Source organism: Callospermophilus lateralis, chromosome 5 (genome assembly GCF_048772815.1).
Source record: "Callospermophilus lateralis isolate mCalLat2 chromosome 5, mCalLat2.hap1, whole genome shotgun sequence".
Taxonomy (NCBI): domain Eukaryota; kingdom Metazoa; phylum Chordata; class Mammalia; order Rodentia; family Sciuridae; genus Callospermophilus; species Callospermophilus lateralis.
Window position 1 is genome coordinate 42349203 of NC_135309.1, and position 17311 is coordinate 42366513.

Genomic DNA, 17311 nt, shown 5'->3' on the forward strand with positions numbered 1-17311 from the left:
CTGAAGTGGCCACTGCTGAAAACGGACTAGGAAGCCCACCCCCTGAGACTGTTAATGGAGGCCAGGAGAGACATGTCAGCCTGTGGAGGGAAAGTATCAACCAAATAGGGAGACGTGCAGGGCCTGGGTCAGCCGGAGGAAGGAGCACGGAGGGAACCACTGAGAAGAGGAGACTGCAAAGGATGAGAAGCACAAAGTCTGAGAAGCCAGTAGAAACCCAAGAGAGTGTGATGTTTCAGAAGACAAGGGGAGAGAATGTTCCAGAAGGAGGGCAGTGTCAATCACATGGGAAGACAAAATGTGGCCTGCAAGGTGCCCTCTGAATTTGAAAAGAAGGTTAACTGGAAACTCGATCAGAGCCCAGTCAGTGGAGGGGTGGAGAGGAGGGGGTAGAAGGCCAAGTTGGTGTAGGGGAGTTTGATGATCAAATGGGAGTAGGGAGGTGGAGTTAGGCTGGGGACATAGCTTAGTGGTAGAGTCCCTGCCTAGCATGAACCCTAGGTATGATACCAGGCACTGGGCAGGGGGCAGGGAGGAGGAAGTGGAGAGAGCAATTAGATGCCTTTCTCAAGAAATTTGGGCTCTGAGAGAGAAAAGAGGGATGCTGATCTCTATGGCGATACAAGGTTAAAATGGAGGAGACTTAAAGGCATTGAAATCCTGGTGAGAAAGGCCTGGGGCAGGGGGAAAAAGGGAGGAGGCCATCAAGGCAGAGCATGAGGGCTGGGCCAGATACTCAGGATGGAGGGACAGGTGGGATCCAGATCCCTGGGGTGGCTTGCAGAAACTGACATGAACACCGAAGGCATGTGGTTTATTTGTGTGGTGCAAGGACACCGGTAGGGGAGTGAAAAGGTGACCCAGGAAAGGAAGGCAGCCAATGAGAGGTTGTTATTAAGCCAGCCACCACAGTGGGTGAGTGAAACTTAATTCTGCAGGGAAGTCTTGGAAAATGAGGCAAATGTTCATTTCAGAATTCCTCTGGCCAAGGAAAGAGATCTGGGGAATGCATATCCCCACATCTGGCAGATGTTGCTTAAGTGCCATCCCCAGAGTTTGTTGCATGGGGCTGTGCGTTAATTCCTGGACAATTCTGGTCCACAGTGCATGGGGGTGATATGTGTTCAACAGCAGCCCGAGAGTGTCTTGGACAAAGAAAATCGTACTGACTGTTGGGAGTCCTTCTGGGGGCACAGAAATGGTCAGGGCACTCAAGGGGATGTGTAGAGCTCTGTCCATGTCTGCTGCATGGGCATAGCATCTGTGTCCTTCTCCATGCTCTCTGACCCCTCTTGTTCCAAAGGGACTTGGTGATAAAACCATTTTTAATGGAAATCTTCAGACAACAAAATAAATCATTTATTCAGACAGGAATGGAGCTCAAATGGGCAGGGAGGCAGTCTGGGTTCAATCCTGGCTTTGTCAGTTACTAAATGTGCGGCCTTGACTGAGGTCTCTGTGAACTTCACTTTACCACATATAACACTAGCGATCTGAGAAAAAATACACTACGTGCCTGACATAAGGTAGCCACTGTAGAGGATGCTTCTGTTCGGGTGACCCCAGCTCATACACCCTTTTCTGACCACAGCACCTCCATTTTCCTGGGGAACTCCCCACTCTAGTTTATGTAGTAGGGTGGGGTGGACTCCATTGCCAGCTCTGGGGGTGGGTAGTGACCCAGGCCTGGTCAACTGATGTCCAAGGATTTATTCTGAGGGTGGGAGTAGAGCAGGGGACCAAACTCAGAGCAAATTACTCTCTTTCCTGGAACTTTGGGGATAGCTGAATTGTTGATGTGTCCACATGCTGGAGGGGCATCTTTGTTCTCACGGGGACAGATTCTGCCTAGGCCTGGGGCTTGGGACCCCCCTTTGACAACCCACATGGTCACCCGCACCCATATGAGTGTGTGTGTGCGTATAGCTCAGGTTGATCTGCTGCTGGGGAGCCGTACACACGCGTGCGCACAAGAAGATAAACAAGGGCCTGCAGCTCCTTGGCTGGCGCCCAGGCCGGGGGTGGAATAAACAATCCTGGTGACTTTCTGAAAAGCAAGCGTGTGTGGCAACAGGCACCATGGAGACAAGCAGACTGTACCAGAGCAGACAGCCGACAGCCCCCAATGCCACCCCTGTGCATGCCTCTCTGTGCACGCGCACGCACACACACACGCTGTCCTTTCCTCTTTCATGTCTCTATCAAGTTCATATCCATTCCATCAAACACAATTCTTCTTTCACACCAGGACCACCCACTCCTGCGGTCTAGCCAGCCACCCCCATTCCAGCTTTGTTTGATGCTAAAGGCTTTGGAGAAGATCTGAGATTCCCCATACAACAGCAGCCATGATTCCTGACCCCTTCACCTGTACACTGGTCCTTGTCTAGGGTGGAAAGCTGTGTGCTCTGTGTGTATGTGTGTGTGTGTATAGGTAGGGGTTATCATAGTGGTCAGTGACAGATAATCCTAACTTTCTGTAAAGTTCTTGCATAACGTTGTTGCGCTTCAGGGATACAGGTACAACACACATTGACTCCTTCAAGAAACACCCAGAGCCCACACTACCTGAGGGTTGTCCAGATACTCAGATGCATAACTCTACATGCTTGAGATGATGATGTGACGGTAGTGTTCCTTACTGACTCCCTAAGTGTTCTATAGTCATCATCTCATTTAATTTAATCCTTGAGGAAAATCACCTGGGACAATACAATTATTATTCTCATTGAATAAGTGAAGAAATGGACATTCAGTGAAGTTCAGTAAATTGCCAGGGTCACACAGCTAGAAGGGGACCAATCTGGGAATCACTGCAGCCACACTATTAGCCCCACCCAGATGTACATGCAATACCGCATGCCTGGGTGCATACGTGCAAGCACACACACACTGCCTCCTGTCAACCCAGATAACTGATGCCCATGGAACCGTCTTCCCATCCCTGGCTTCTCACTCCCAGGCTCTCACTTGGCTGCCCTCTGATTCATGAGACTCCCTGGCTTGGGACTTTATGAGCACAGCCTGATGCCCACACAGACCCCTTCCCTCCCCTGCTGCAACCCCCTCACCCTCCCCAAAGCTGCAGGCCCTGGCCCAGCTGGGGGCGGCCCCAGGATTTGGATGGGTGACTCAGGCTGAATCACGGCCCAGCTGCTCCTTGGCAGCCCCCTCCCCCATTCTGCCCAGAAAGCCTATTTGGAAGGCAAAGGTGGGCCTTGGAGTGGGGGGCAGGGAGCGGGGGATGGGGCATTTGAGAAGGAGGACAAAGCACAAGAGGGCCTTTCAGGAAGCCCTCACCCTGACCCTCATTCTGCCAGGAAAAGGTGTCCTTTGTTTGGACTGAGACCAGGGGCTCCCTCTCGAATACCGGGGCCCATTTTGGCTTGCCTCCTCAATGTCTGGGTTCTAATAATAACAGCAACAATAACACTGTTCACTACTCTAGTTGATCACTCACATTTCACAGTAGTGCAGTTTACAAAGCTCTTTCTCATCAGCATCACATTTAATTCTCCTACTGGTCTTAGGGGATGGAAATTAGCATCTTTGCTTTGGAGCGGAGGAAACTGAGGCTCAGAGAAGTATATGAAATGACCAGTGTCACATAGTTAGTGAGATGACTGAGCCAGGATGAAAGCCCAGCCCTCTGGTCCATTCTGTGGGAAGTAAGCCCTGGAGCTGCGATTCGGGCAAAGTTAGGGCATGGTTGGGGGGCGTGCAGGGTAATATGGCAATTGCTAGGAGGAAGACATGGTGGGGGTACTACAGGGGCATGACGGGGACATGGTTGGGCATCAAAGGTGCATAGTAGTGTGGCATGGTTGAGCCATGGCAGGGCCATGGCAAGGGCATTGGGGGTATGTGAGAAGGGATGGCAGAGGTATGCCTGGCAGCAGGGTTTGTGGCAGAGATGTAGAAACATTTTTCCTTTACGTTCTTGCAATTCATGAATTATGGAATTATTTATGCTTTCAAACCTTTCATGTTTCAGACTAATATATCAAGACTAACAAATTTAGAGCCTGGAGTTTCTTCTGAGAAAGCATTGGTTGTGGGGACCTTTGCTTCCTGAAGCCTCAGTTTCCCCATCTGAAAACAATGGGTCCAGTCCTGTGGTAGGATACAGGCTATTAAGAGGCACGAGTGAAGCCACTCTCATCAGGCGCTGGAGAAGCTGTGAACGACTCCACAAAGGACTGCTGGTTCTCACATTTTGTTTTATCTTTTAAGAAACACTTGTGGGTGCTGGGCAGAGGGCTGAGTGGGCTTCTGGGAGCCAGGGGGCGGTGCTGCGGGGGGAGTGGGTGACATCTCTTCCTTTCCCCCTGCCTGGGCTCCGTCTGGCTTTCCCCCACCCTCAGCCCAGAGCCCGTTTCTAGGCAACAGAATGGATGCAGGGATGGTTCGGAGGGGAGAGAGCTATAAATAGGGAAGGGAGAAAACAAAAATAAAGTTCCAGAGAAAGCTGGGAAGCCGCATTACTGGGGGATGGGGATGGGGAGACGCGGGAAGACAGACAATGGCAGGGATGCAGGGATGACCCCCAGGCCCCCATTATTTTCTGCTTAGCTGCCCAGCAAGGGTCCAGAGAGGGCTGACGTGGGTGGGAAGGGGACTCTGTGTGCCGAGCTGAGCAGAATGTACTTCTGGTCAGAGGAGTAGGAAAGCTCAGAAGAGGGAAGCATTTCTTCAGGCACGGTTGAGGGCAGCTTGTCTGGATGCGGGAAAGAGCCCAGGCAAAGGAGGAGACAGCACAGGCCAGGAGGGGTGGGGCTGGTGCAGGATCTCAGGAGGCCTGGTGGGGTGAGCCTTGCCGACCACACTCCCTCTATGCACATGCCCAGGCACAGGGGTGGGCACTTTCTCTGGTGTGCAATTCTGGCTGTGCCCAAACTACCTCTTTTCATTCAGGTTTTAATTCCACCTCACCTCCTCAGACACCTGACCCAGCCACCTTGTTTTAGTGTTGCCATCGCCCCCTCCCTGTGACTTTCTATCACATGGCTCCCTTTTATGTGCTTCATAAAACTAGAAATTATCTTGTTGATTGTTTTGTGATCTCTGGGAGGTGAATTGTCAGAGCATTGACCTGCAGGGCTATTCCCCCAAAGTCCCTCACTTCTAAGAGGAGAACAAGTGTGTAAACACACTATTGGAAGACTAAATGAACTCAGCACACACGGGCAACATCCGTGTACACACATGAACACAGATACAGACATAGTCCAAATGCATGTCCATATCTCAGTTGTAAGTGTGAACACCCCACTAACTCACACAGTGTTGCTCCTGGGTTCCATGACATTGCACAAGTGTCTGTAATCTCCACATTGCTGCTTCTCTGCATTTTCCTATTGGTTTTCGTTTGTTTGTTTCTCCACAAAGCCACAGAAAGCCTATTTTGGAAAGGTGTTAGGCTTTGGATTCAGGTTTGGGGCTCAATATTTCTTTTGCCACTTCCCAGCAAGATGACCAGAACATGTGGTTTTACCTCTCTGAGCTCCATTTCCTCATTCACAAATTGGGGCAAATAACAAAGAAGCCTTGAAGCTGGCTTCAAGTGAAATTAATGGAGTTAAGGACCACATGCCTGGGCCCTTGGGAAATGACTTTGTGCCTGTCACATGAGAGGAGACCATGATCTGTGTGGGCTCACACACACATACACACACAGCCAGGACTGCCTTCTGACACGGGCCTGGCATCCTCTGCTGATGCTTCTGGACCTGTGCCTGGAATGCATTTAAAGTAACCCTGGCAGACGAGAACATTGGTCTCTGAGCAGAACCATTCTCAGTAGGACCAGGTGTAGGTAGGGGTTGGCACCCGGGAATGAGGAATAAATTTCCCCACAGACCAGATGGTGAATACGGTTTTGTCATCTAAAAATGGGGATCAGGTGCTGGTCGCTGGATCAGAGGTTGCAAACTTCTTTAGAGGCCAAGCTGTTCATGAAATAGAGGATAGGAATAACACAATAAGGAAAGGACTATGGCAAAATGGAAAAGGTGTGCTCAACCCAAAGATACTCAATTTATTATTTATTTATTTATTTATTGGTACTGGGGATTGACCAGGGGCGCTTAACCAATGATCTACATCCCCAGTTCTTTTTGTTTTTTGAGACCGGGGCCTCACTAAGTTGCTTAGGGTCTTGCTAAATTGCTGAAGCTGGCCTAGAACTTTCAATCCTCCTGCCTCAGCCTCTCTAGTCTCTGACATTACAGGCACACCACCGTGCCCAGCAGATACTCAAATTTTTAAAGTTTAAAACCTTGTGGTAGCAAATTAAACATAGCTAGAGGCCAAATTCAACTAAGGGCCACAAGTTTACAATCCCCTAGGACTGTGGGTTGTAAGTAATGTCTTAATTCAGCCCAAAGGGATTTGAGCTCCTCCTTGCACCCTCAAGAGAATCACAAAATCCAAGGCCACCAGTTTGTTCTACACACACACACACACACACACACACACACCCTCGGGTCTGTCAGATGCCTCCTGCCTCAGGGCATAAAGGCCCCTACATTGCAGACCAAGGTGACCGGAGCAGACTGGTCTCCAACTTCATGACCTTCCCAGGTTTGACGTCGCCTCTCGCCTGCAATAACTCAGGTAGGAAGAGACGCTAATACTTCGGACTTATTAAATAAATCAAGCTTGCGGTTTTGCAGCTGGAGAGTAAGGCTTGGGCTTCGGCTAGAAACAGGGATCTATCAAAGCATAAAAATGGGCGGGGTCTTGCGCAGTCAAGGTTGCGGGCCTCTGCGGCAAAGCCGAGCCGGCTCCCGCACTCTGGGGGTGGAGCCTCTGCAGGACGCGGTGGGGCCTGTACAGCAAAAGAGGGCAGGGGCGATGCACGGATGGGGGCGAGGCCTAGGAACCGGAGTTTTTGCGCCAATAAAGGCTGGGCTTTCGTGCTGGCGGGGGCGGAGCCTCTGCGCAGAACCCGCGGTATCTCCATCCCCTTCTATTTCACTCTGAGGCGGTGTTTGGGGCCCCCTAGTGCCGGTCCTGACCGGCGAGGGCTCCCGGACCGCTTTTCTACATTTCTATCGAGGCTCGCACTCTTCAGCCGAAACCTCAAAATTTTCAGGCGCCCTTCTAGGAGGGACGGAGACCGGAGCTCTGTCCCCTTTTGGGGGACAATGGCTCTTTCCCGCCTGCTTAGGGATTTTGTTTTTGTTTTTCTGCTTTGGGCAGGTGAGAGCAGGGCTGTGTGCGCATTGACATGTCTCTGTGTCTGCGCTGCTGGTTTCCGAAGGTTTCTGCGTGGCTCGTGTCCAACTGCGAGAGCACACGCGTGTCCCCACGTGCGGCTGCCCAGGGTTCGTACTCTTCGGGTTCAGTGCAGGCACCGGGCACGTGCATGCTGGTCTGCGCGAGCGTGCGCATCCGCGCACCCGCGCTGCCTCTGCGGCGTGGAGCTCCCCTTGACCCCGCACCTCAGAGAGCTCTTTACAGCCCAGCAGGTGGCGCCCCAAACCACTTTCCTATCTCACAGTCCACTGCTTGTCTCAGTCCTGTGGGGTCCCCTTTCCCCGGCCAGGTCACGTGCGGGAGACGGAGAAGACAAGGTCCCAGGTGGTCAGCTTCGTGGGCTGAGCGTACTAGACTCCACCGAGTGAAGAGCAGCCTGGGAATCTGAAGCCCATCTGCCTCTGCCCCCCGACTCCCAGCCCAACCCTGCCCTTGCGGCGCTGGCTATAGACAGATTGGCTTTATTCATGGACACACGGGGGGCGGCCACGCCTGCCCGCCCGGGACACGCTCACACGGTGGGGTGGGGGACTTTCCATGCCACAATCACAACACATGACGCCCGCGCTCGGACCGGGCCGGCTGGGGGAGGGGGCATGGCACAGCCTGGCTCCTGGTTTTGGTTTAAAAAAAAAAAAAAAAAAAAAAGTTCTTGGTGTGATGTGGGAGTGGGGTGGGGTGCTCTGGGGCTGCCCGGAGGTCCCTGGGAGAGCCTCTTTCGGGGTGGGAGAGGAGCGGTCGCTTTCCTATTTTTGTTTAAAAATACATAAAACATGCGACATCCACGTAGACACCAGACGGGAGGGGCAGGAAGGGGCAACCCTGGTGAGCAGAGACTCTCAGCCACAGCTGCAGTCCCAGCCCCAGCCGGGTTCACGCCCCAGGGTTGGACGCGGGCAGGTAGGACAGACAGACAGACACAAACACAGGCTCTGAGAGGGCTCCTCAGAGCAGAAGGAAGATCTCGTGTTTGGGGAGACGGGGTAGAAGGACAGCCCTGGTTCTGGGGACGGGCAGGGACAAGGAAAGAATTGTGCTGCTGGTGGGGGGCCGTTCTGGACCCTTACGCCTCTGGCTCATACTCCTGATATTCCTCCTGCATCAGAGGGTTGGGGGTGGAGTAGAGAAGAGCAAATGGGAGAAGGGGTTGGAGACCAAGTGGCCGAACCCTGGTCCCCAGATCCCCACCCCTTGAGGAGGAACAATGCATGCGCCTCCCCCTGGCCAAGGGAGGAACCCCAAGTTGGGGACAACTGGGTATTTCTAGGCAGGGGTTGCCTGGAGCTCAATGCTAGGCCCCATCTGACCTCCCCTCCCTGCTCCCACCTCCTGCAGCCTGGATTCTAAAAGAGGCAAAGGCTGAATCCCCCTGGCCCAACCTTATCATGCCAGTGACCTCCCACCCCAGTTAGGGACGGCAGCAATCATCCTGAGTGCCCAAGGCCCCGCCTGACTCTATCGCCCCCTCACCTGAGGTGGTTCCTCATAATTCTCCCCCTCTGGCTCCATCAGGGGCTCAATCAGCGGCTCCTCAGCAGCTTCCTGGGCCACTTCCTCTGGCTGAGGGCAGAAAAGGGTAGGGCTGGTGAGGGCAGCCAGGATGCCCCTAAAATCTTATGCTGGAAGAATGGGGAAGGCTAGGTGGGGTTGGCAGTGCAAGGAGAATTTTTAATTAAATTGTTTATTTGGAGCAACTTAGAATCAGGGTGGAGGTGTGAAGGGTGAAATCCCTTCAAATTATGGCTTGAAGCTGAGAGTGTGGAGGGGGTGCTAGACTCTCTGCACCCCTCCCTCCAGCACTTGGCAGCCTCCTCCATATCTATCATTTGGACTGGGTGGGGTAGGGGGATAGACAGCACACCCAATCAGTCACCCATTTATCCCTAGCTCCTTTGTGTCTGGCTCTGAGTCAGATGGGGAACTCAGACAGAACCCTGGAGACTCCCCTCCAGGGTAGAAGGGAGATGGAGACTCAGGGACAGGGCTAAGCAGGGGCTCTGAGCCATTCCCCTGCTACCTTCCATCATCCCTCCCCCAGGGCCCAGCCTGGCCTGATTTCTTCGCTGTTGCTATTTTAAGATAAGCTGGAAGCAACAGCTCATGGTGTTGCTTGGATGTGTGAGCTAAGACTCTCCCCTCCCCCCTGCATCTGCTGCCCAGATGGGCGCAGACCAGCGGGAATGCATGTGGGGGGCTGCTAGGCACATGGCTGGCCTCCTGCAGGTGAGTACATATATGTGCACACACAACAACTGAGGGCACCTGCGTGGCTGTACAAAACCCTACAAAACCCTACGTGGGCTAGCACACAGCTGGGACCCTCAGTTGGCCCTGTGATGTTGGCACTCTAATTGCTCTAGCACTATCTAAGTAGCTTCACTCCTTTCTAGTACCTGTTTAGGTGGACCCTGTGGGAATATGAGGTTTTAGATCCTGACCTGGCTTATTCTTCCTGTTGTAGAGATGGGTACACCCAGGAGGTAGGAAAATGTTAGTTTGCCCCAAGTTACCCAGCTCTGACCATAAAGAATCCAGGTGAAAACTACAGTGTTAAAAATGCCAGGGCTGGGGATATACTCAGTTGGTAGAGTGCTTGCCTCACATGCACAAGGCCCTGGGTTCTATCCCAAGTACCACACATACACACACACACAAAAAAAAAAAAAAAAAAGAAAGAAAGAAAGAAAGAAAAAATAGCCAGCTTGAGCACATTGTTTGGAAACAACCAAAATGTGCAACCAACAGCAGAATGGATATGTACACTGTGATCCAATCACACAGTGGAATAGTACACAACAAGAATGAAGAATGAGCCAGGCATGGTGGCACACGCCTGTAATCCCAGCGACTTGGGAGGCTAAGGTAGGAGGATCTTGTGTTCAAAGCCAGCCTCAGCAACATCGAGGCACTGAGCAACTCAGTGAGGCTCTTTCTAAATAAAATACAAAATAGGGCTGGGGATGTGGCTCAGTGGTTGAGTGACCCTGAGTTCAATCCCTGGTACCTGCCCCCCTCAAAAAAAAAAAAAAAAAAAAGAATGAATGAAGAATGACGGCACCTCTAAGAGCAGGGCTGGATCTCAAGAACTTCCCGTTGAATGAAAGAAGCCAGATACAGAAGAGCATGCACTTTATGACACTGAAGTGGAGTTTAAAAACACCACAACTAATTTGTGGTGACAGAAGTCAGGAAGTGTGAACCTCTGGAGGGGGTTAGGCAGGACCAGGACTAGGGTAAGATAAGTGAGGTGCATAGGGTGAGTGTTAGGGAGGCACTCGCTCCCAGAATCCTGCAAAGGAGACCCTATGTGTGAGTGCCCCCATACCTCCCTTGCCTCACCCTAGTATCGGCCCTAAGGGTAGGGACTTGGAAGGGAGCACAATAGGAGGGGCTGGGGGTGCTGATATTCTGTGTCTTGAGCTGGTTGCTGATCATTATGGGGACATTCCTTTTCTGAAAATTTCATGGAGCTGCATGTATGTTGTAATTCAATAAAAAGTCATTTAAGGGCTGGGGGTTTAGCTCAGTGGTAGAGCATATGTGTTCAGCATTAGTGAGGCCCTGGTTTTGATCCCCTGTACCCCCCGCCCCAATCACATAAAAACACATCCCAGCCTGGCCTCACTAGCGATTTGGAATTAGACAAGTCATTTCACCTCTAACCACAGCAGCCTGGGGTGGGAAGGAGGATGCCGTGTGCCTTGAAGGAATGCGGCGAGGACCTCATGGTCATGTAAGAAAAGCATGTTGGAAGCTGGAGACTTGGAAATGCTGACCCTGTGCTTAAACAGGTTCCCCCACCCCAGGGAGCCTCAAAGAGCTGCTGTTTGGACCATGAGCCTGATCTTCACCTCCCTGAGAAAGCAGCCTTGATGTGTCCACAGGCACCACTGGGAGAAAGGTGGCTGGAGAGATGATTCTCTGCAAAGACCTTTCACAAAAAGCCTAGAGGCCAACAGGTCAGGCCCCCATCTGCCTCTCTCTGCACCTCAGCACCCAGCACACACCCTGGCCCTGGGCCAGCACCTGAGCCTATCCTCCCAACCACCTCATAAAGGAAGTGGGCAGGAACTGGGATCTTGGGCAAGTCCCTTCACCTTTCTGAGCCTAAATTCCTCCAGCTATAAAATGGGATAGTTTGGTACCTTCCTCAAAGGGACATGGTGAAGATTTGGTAAGTCACTCCGTGTTAATGTCTAGTGATCAATGAACGGGAGCAACTAGTGCTAACATAATTATTGGAAATGGGACATGAGTTCCCATTTACAGTTGGTAAATGCAGAGAAAGAACTTGAAACTCGAACTTCTAAGCTAAGACCCAGACTTCTGACAGAGGAAGGAACCAACTGTGCAAAATGTCTGGAGTTGGGGGTGTATGGGGTCTCCCCAGCCCGATGGGTATGGTCACAGAATACATACTGATCACCCAGCCCAACACTGAACAAGAAGCTCGACGCCTACAGCCACAGATACACAGGGGCACCCACAGGAGGGATGTAGGTATACGTGAGGTTAGGACCACAGGGCACACTGTCATGGGCACACTTCTCTGCACACCTGTGATGCCATGATCTCCTGCAGGTAGTTAGCTACTGTTTACCTGACCATGACTGGGCACTTACTTTATCTCAATGGTTCTCAAAGTGTGGTCCTAAACTGTAGCATCAGCATCAAGGGCAAATTCTCGGGTCCCACCTCAGATCTACCTAACCAGAAATTCTAGGGATGGGGCCAACCCTATGTATTTTCATCTGGCCTCCTGTGATTCTGTGCATGTTTGAGTTTAAGAATCTCTGATCTATATCATCCCTAAGAGTACTTTTGGGTTTGTTTTCCGTATTGCAGGCAGATAATGAGGCTCAGAGAAATGATAGGACCCACCCAGGGCCACAGAGCCTGGGAGTAGAGGATCTGGGATTTGCACCCAGTTCCATGGGGCTCAGGAGCTCACCACTCTTTCCTTACGGGGTGTCTTAATGAAGCCTTCTGTCTCCATTCATACACGAGTAGCCACCACCACTGTACTGAGGAAGCATATGTGCACAAATGTGTGACAGACAGGTCATACCACTCTGACCCCATCATGGCTCATTCTTGCCTCAGTGCTCCTACCTGCCTGAAATATAATTCCTGCACATCTTCTTTCTCCTCCCTTGGGTGCCAGCTCAAACGTCATCTTCTCAGAGATATTGAGAAGATATCTTCCCTCCTCAAGTAGCCCTCTCTTCTCTTGATTCTATATCATCACCCACATCATCTTTTCTTTTTCTTTATGGAGGTACTGGGGATTTAACCAGGGTCAATTTACCATGAGCTACATCCATTATTTCAAGACAGGGTCTCAGTTGCTTAGGGCCTCACTAGGTTGCTGAGGCTGGCCTTGAACTTGTGATCCTTCTATCTCAGCCTGCTGAACTGTTGGGATTACAGGCATGTGCCATCCATGTTGTCTTTTCTTCATAGCACTTATCCTGTCTGAAATCACCTTATTTATGGACTTGGGTTTTACTGTCTTCTCCTGCTACAACATCAGCTGCACAAATGGAGGGAATGGAGGAACCCTTTCACATGGGAACCTCTAGAACAATTCCATGGATTTTTGTTCCATGAAAAGAAATGAATGAACAGTCAGTGGCCCAGGCAGACGTAGCCAGAAGTGATCTGGATCACACTGGCAAGCAGGGGACACCCAGCCAGCTACATCCATGGATGCAGGGCACCCATGAAGACCTTCAGACTTCATTCCTAGCTGAGCCTAGTGTAGTCTTGCAGAACAGGAGACAAAGACACTTGTTCCCCAGGTTAGCAGGGGCAAAGGGGAACATGGTGGCGGGTTTATTTGTGTGCCTTGTGTGTGAGAGAGAGAAAGAGAAAGAGAGAGAGGGGGCAGGGGGAGGGAGGATCACTCACCTTCAGGTCGGTGGGGAACTCCTCCTTCTTCACCAGGCCTGTGGCTGCTGCGATGTTCCCAGCCCCAGAGAACACGGCTCCTCCCAGATGTGATGCCTGCTCCTTGGTTTTCTCAGCCACTGGAGCAGGGAGGGGGTGAGGAAGGGATTTGGGGGCCAGGGTGAAGGAGGCATAGATGTCCCCACACAATATCCCAGGGCATGCCCTTCCCAGGGAGCACCCCTCACAGAAGCTTTGGGAGTCCCCTCCTGCCCTCTGTACCCCAGCCAGACCACAGGCTGGGTGAGGGAAGGGGCTGTGCCAGAGCTGGATGGGTACCTGAGGCCACACCTTGTACCACCCCCTCTCGGGTCTTGCTTCCTGCAGGGAGGAAAAAGAACACATTTAAGGAGTCTCCATGAGAAAACAGAGGCCAGGAGAGCACATGGTGGACAGGGGGACCCAGGTGATAGAGAGTACCTCCATCCCACTATTTGCTTTCTTGGGTCCCCATTTCCCCCATGCTAACCACACTGAGCCCTCCATACCTACTTTCTCAGGTTTCCCAGTCCCACCCCACTTCCACCACCTTCCCAGGGGATGTTGGTTGAGTGCCAGCACTGTGTAAAGCATGTGACTTGCACCGTTTCATGCATTACTCCCCCCCCCCCCGGAGGGGGACGCTGTTGTCCCTATTTCACAAGATGGGAACGAATTTAGTCAAGGCTCTGCAACCAGTAAGTGACTGAGTCCTATAGGCCTTTCTGACTCTAAAACTCCTGCTACCCACTCTGTTCTGTAAATATTTTAGCCCAGGATGGAGGCAGGTGGAGCTGGGGGACTATGAATTTTGAAAGGTGTCCCTGGTACCCTTGATGTATGACTGCTCATGTGCCACTGCCTCCAACTCCATTTCTTCTAGACTCTTTCTTCCTATCAAGGGTCAAAGCCCTCCTTCTGGCCAAAATGGGGAGTCTTAGGCGCAGGGTGGTTCTAAAGGTGATATGCATATAGTGATTGGCCGTGCCTTCCCAGGAGGGTAGCAACTTGGTCACATCAAAATGGGGGGTGGGCACTGGGAAAAGTAAGAAGGCCTGATCTGCTACAAGGGTCCTACAGGGAGAGAGTGGGGTGTGTTTCATGCTGAGAATTTAGCAATCCAGACAACCTCTGATAAATTCAGAAATGGGCATTTGGGCAGGCGAGGCATGTCGGGAGAGGAGCAGGGGTTCACATGGGAAGACAGGTTCTCAGGGCTAAGGTCCTCTGGAATCAGGAGATGCAGAGCATGGGCTACATGCCCACCCCTCATTCCTCCCACAAGTGCCTGGTTTGCACATGCTCTGAGCCAGGCAGTGGGCTAGCGGCTCACTGTCTGAGGAAGTAAGAGAAGAGCATGTTCAATTTCTGAACCTCAAGTAGTGGTGAGAGGGTCTCCAGCCTCCAGGGGTTGTGTGAAGTGGGAGGGGACACTACCTGGACCTTGAGAAATGAATGAACAGGTGGATATTCAGGAAGGAGATTGGAGAGAGTGATCCAGGCTCAGGGAACCATGCAGGTAAGACTCAGGGAGGCATGATTTTGGTCCTCATGCTAGGAGCAATGGGTATGGTGAGAGACAAAGCTGGAAAGGTAAACTGAGGCAGGACAATGAAGAGCATTGCAATGCCAGGCTACAGGGAGCTGAGCTGAGGCTTTAATGTGTGAGGACTGGGGTCCATGGGGGTTTCTGGGCAGGGGGAGGAATAGAAGTTACCAATCTAAGAAGAAGGGCAGCATGGCTTGGGGGGGGTCTATTTGCAGAGAGAATAGTGCGAGGGGTCAATAGGAGTGAAAGGGCTGGGGAGGAGGCAGAAGGGAGGCCAGAGCTCAAGACTTTTCCTTGTCTCCATCGCCACTGCCACACTCATTTGGTGGCTACCCTACTTCTTAGTGGGCTTCCCTGTAATTTGTTCCATCCCCAGGGGCCTGAGAGGCCTTTCTAATCTGAAGTCAGATCATGTCAGTCTCTTGCTTACAATCTCTCCCCACACTTACAATTAACCACCAGGCCACCTCCCCAGGCCTTTTAAATATTTTATTTAGAGACAGAGTCTCAAAATAAAAGTTGCTTAGGGGCTCACTGCTGAGGCTGGCTTTGAACTCATAATCTTCCTGCCTCAGCCTCCTGAGCCACTGGGATTACAGGCGTGCTCCACAATGCATGGTGCCTTGGTCCCCTCTTGAACTGACTCTCATCCACAAACTTGACCTTATCTCCTATCACTGCTTCCTGCCCTTGGCTTTCCAGACGATCCCCCTTGCCTTTTCTGCCTCCCCTGTTCTCCACTTAGCTCTTTATTATGAAGGGCTCAGCTCAAATGTCATCTCCTCTTTTTATCTTATTCAAAAAATGAACCTAACCAGGTGTGGTAGCATGTGTGTATAATCCCAGCTACTTGGGAGGCTGAGGCAAGAGGATTGCAAGTTTGAGACTGGTCTTTGTAATTTAGCAAGACCTTGTCTCAAAAAATTGAAAGGGTTGGGGTGAAGTTCAATGGTAGAGTGCCCCTGGGTTCAATCTAGTACTGAAAGAAAAAAAAATTCCCCATTCCTGCCTTTGGATATCAAAAATTCCACTACTGAAATGCTCTTTATCTCCATCAAGAGATCAGACACTTGTCTGCTGTTCACTAATAAAGCCCCAGCATTCACACAATGCCTGTCACATAGTAGGTGGTCACTAAATAGTTTTAAGATTAGCATAATCCAAATCTGCCATGACCTTGGGCAAATTATCAACCCCTTTGAGCCTGAACAGGGGATAATTATACCTGCTTCCCACAAGCAAGTCCTGAATCACCATATGGGCTAAGAAAATCAGCAAACATCAATTTCCAGCTTTTCCTCTCTTTATGCAAATGACTCTAAAGCTCCTTTTACACTTAGGGTGAAGATTTTAAGCACTTGGCCTTTTTCCTGACTCCATCTGGTAGCTGCAAGGATGGTGGACAGGTGGAGAGATGGCAATGGTGAACCCATAGGCACTGGGAAGCAGGGGGAGCCTGGAGAGCAACTTGGCCCTGGAGGCAGGTGGAGAGAGCCCATACTAACACAGGAAGGAGGGTCCAAAGAGGAGGGATGGGGCTTCCCAGTCTATCAAAGTAGGGTCAAACCCCAGCTTCAGGTTTTACCAGTTGTGACCTTGGGCAAGATAATTAGATAGCCGGGAGCCCCAGTTTTCCCCATCAGTGGAATGGGCTGGGAGTGTTAAATGAGGTATAGGGTCTTATGTTATTTCACACAGTGCTTGGCTAGAGTAGGGGTTCAACACCAGGTAGCTTGTTATCAATAACAAACAAGAATAAGAAAAAGGAGTCTGTCTGCTTTCTCTGATTTAATCACTGCATTGGCCCCTGGATTTTCAGCTGAATCCTCGCCTCATCACACGGCACTCCCTGACTCCATTGGTCTGTCACTGACCCAGGCTTCCATGGGCAAGCCGTGTCCCCAGTGACCCCTGCTGACCCGCCCCATCTGCTGACTCATATTCCTCTGCCCAGAACCCCTACTCCCTCCGAGGACTCTGTCCTCCTCCCGTAGGGGGACACCCGAACCCTGCAACACCAGAAACTCCGCCCCTCGCCCACCGACGTAGAGGACTCCCTCCTTGGTCTTCTCTGCTGCCTCGGTGACCCCCTGCTTGGTTTTCTCGGCTGCGGCCACGACGCCCTCCTTGGCCATGGACAGGCCCTTCATGAACACGTCCATCCTGGCGGCCTGGGGAGGACGAACACACAGGAACCGGTGCTCTGGCTCCGCATCCTCACTCCAGCCCCTCCCAAGGGACGCAGGTGTCCCCTCCTCTCCCTCCCTGAGACCAGGGCGCCCTTCTGGTCCCGTATCCTCTCCCACTTCCTCCCAGTCCCCCGTGCGAGGCCTCAGGGCCTCGGTGAGTCCTAGCGTCCTTGAAACCCGGGGACGCGGGAGGGGCCACCGCCTCGGTTATCCGGAGCCCTGCAAGCTGCAGCCCCGCGGAACCGGGATGCTGCGCTCGGCGGCGCGAAGACTCGGGACCTGCCTATACACACAAGACAGTGAGTGACACGGTCACATGCACACAAACATACCACGGACACGCTCACGTGCACATACAGGACATGTAGATGCTCAAACGAGCACG

The 17311-nt window shown here is 51.9% G+C and overlaps 1 protein-coding gene across 3 annotated transcripts; it reads right to left on the reverse strand.

The window, feature by feature from the left end:
* Positions 1-8323: 8323 nt before the first annotated feature.
* Positions 8324-16899, reverse strand: Sncb (synuclein beta). Of its 3 annotated transcripts, XM_076855834.1 has the most exons (5): positions 16779-16899; positions 13489-13530; positions 13171-13289; positions 8731-8820; positions 8324-8356 (listed from the first exon to the last, which is right to left on the reverse strand). In XM_076855834.1, the coding sequence occupies exons 1-5, from the start codon at positions 16897-16899 to the stop codon at positions 8324-8326; spliced, it is 405 nt and encodes a 134-aa protein (XP_076711949.1). The 3 variants fall into 3 exon arrangements, with proteins under 3 accessions (XP_076711949.1, XP_076711950.1, XP_076711951.1); XM_076855835.1 differs by lacking the exon at positions 13489-13530; XM_076855836.1 differs by lacking the exon at positions 8731-8820.
* Positions 16900-17311: the final 412 nt, after the last annotated feature.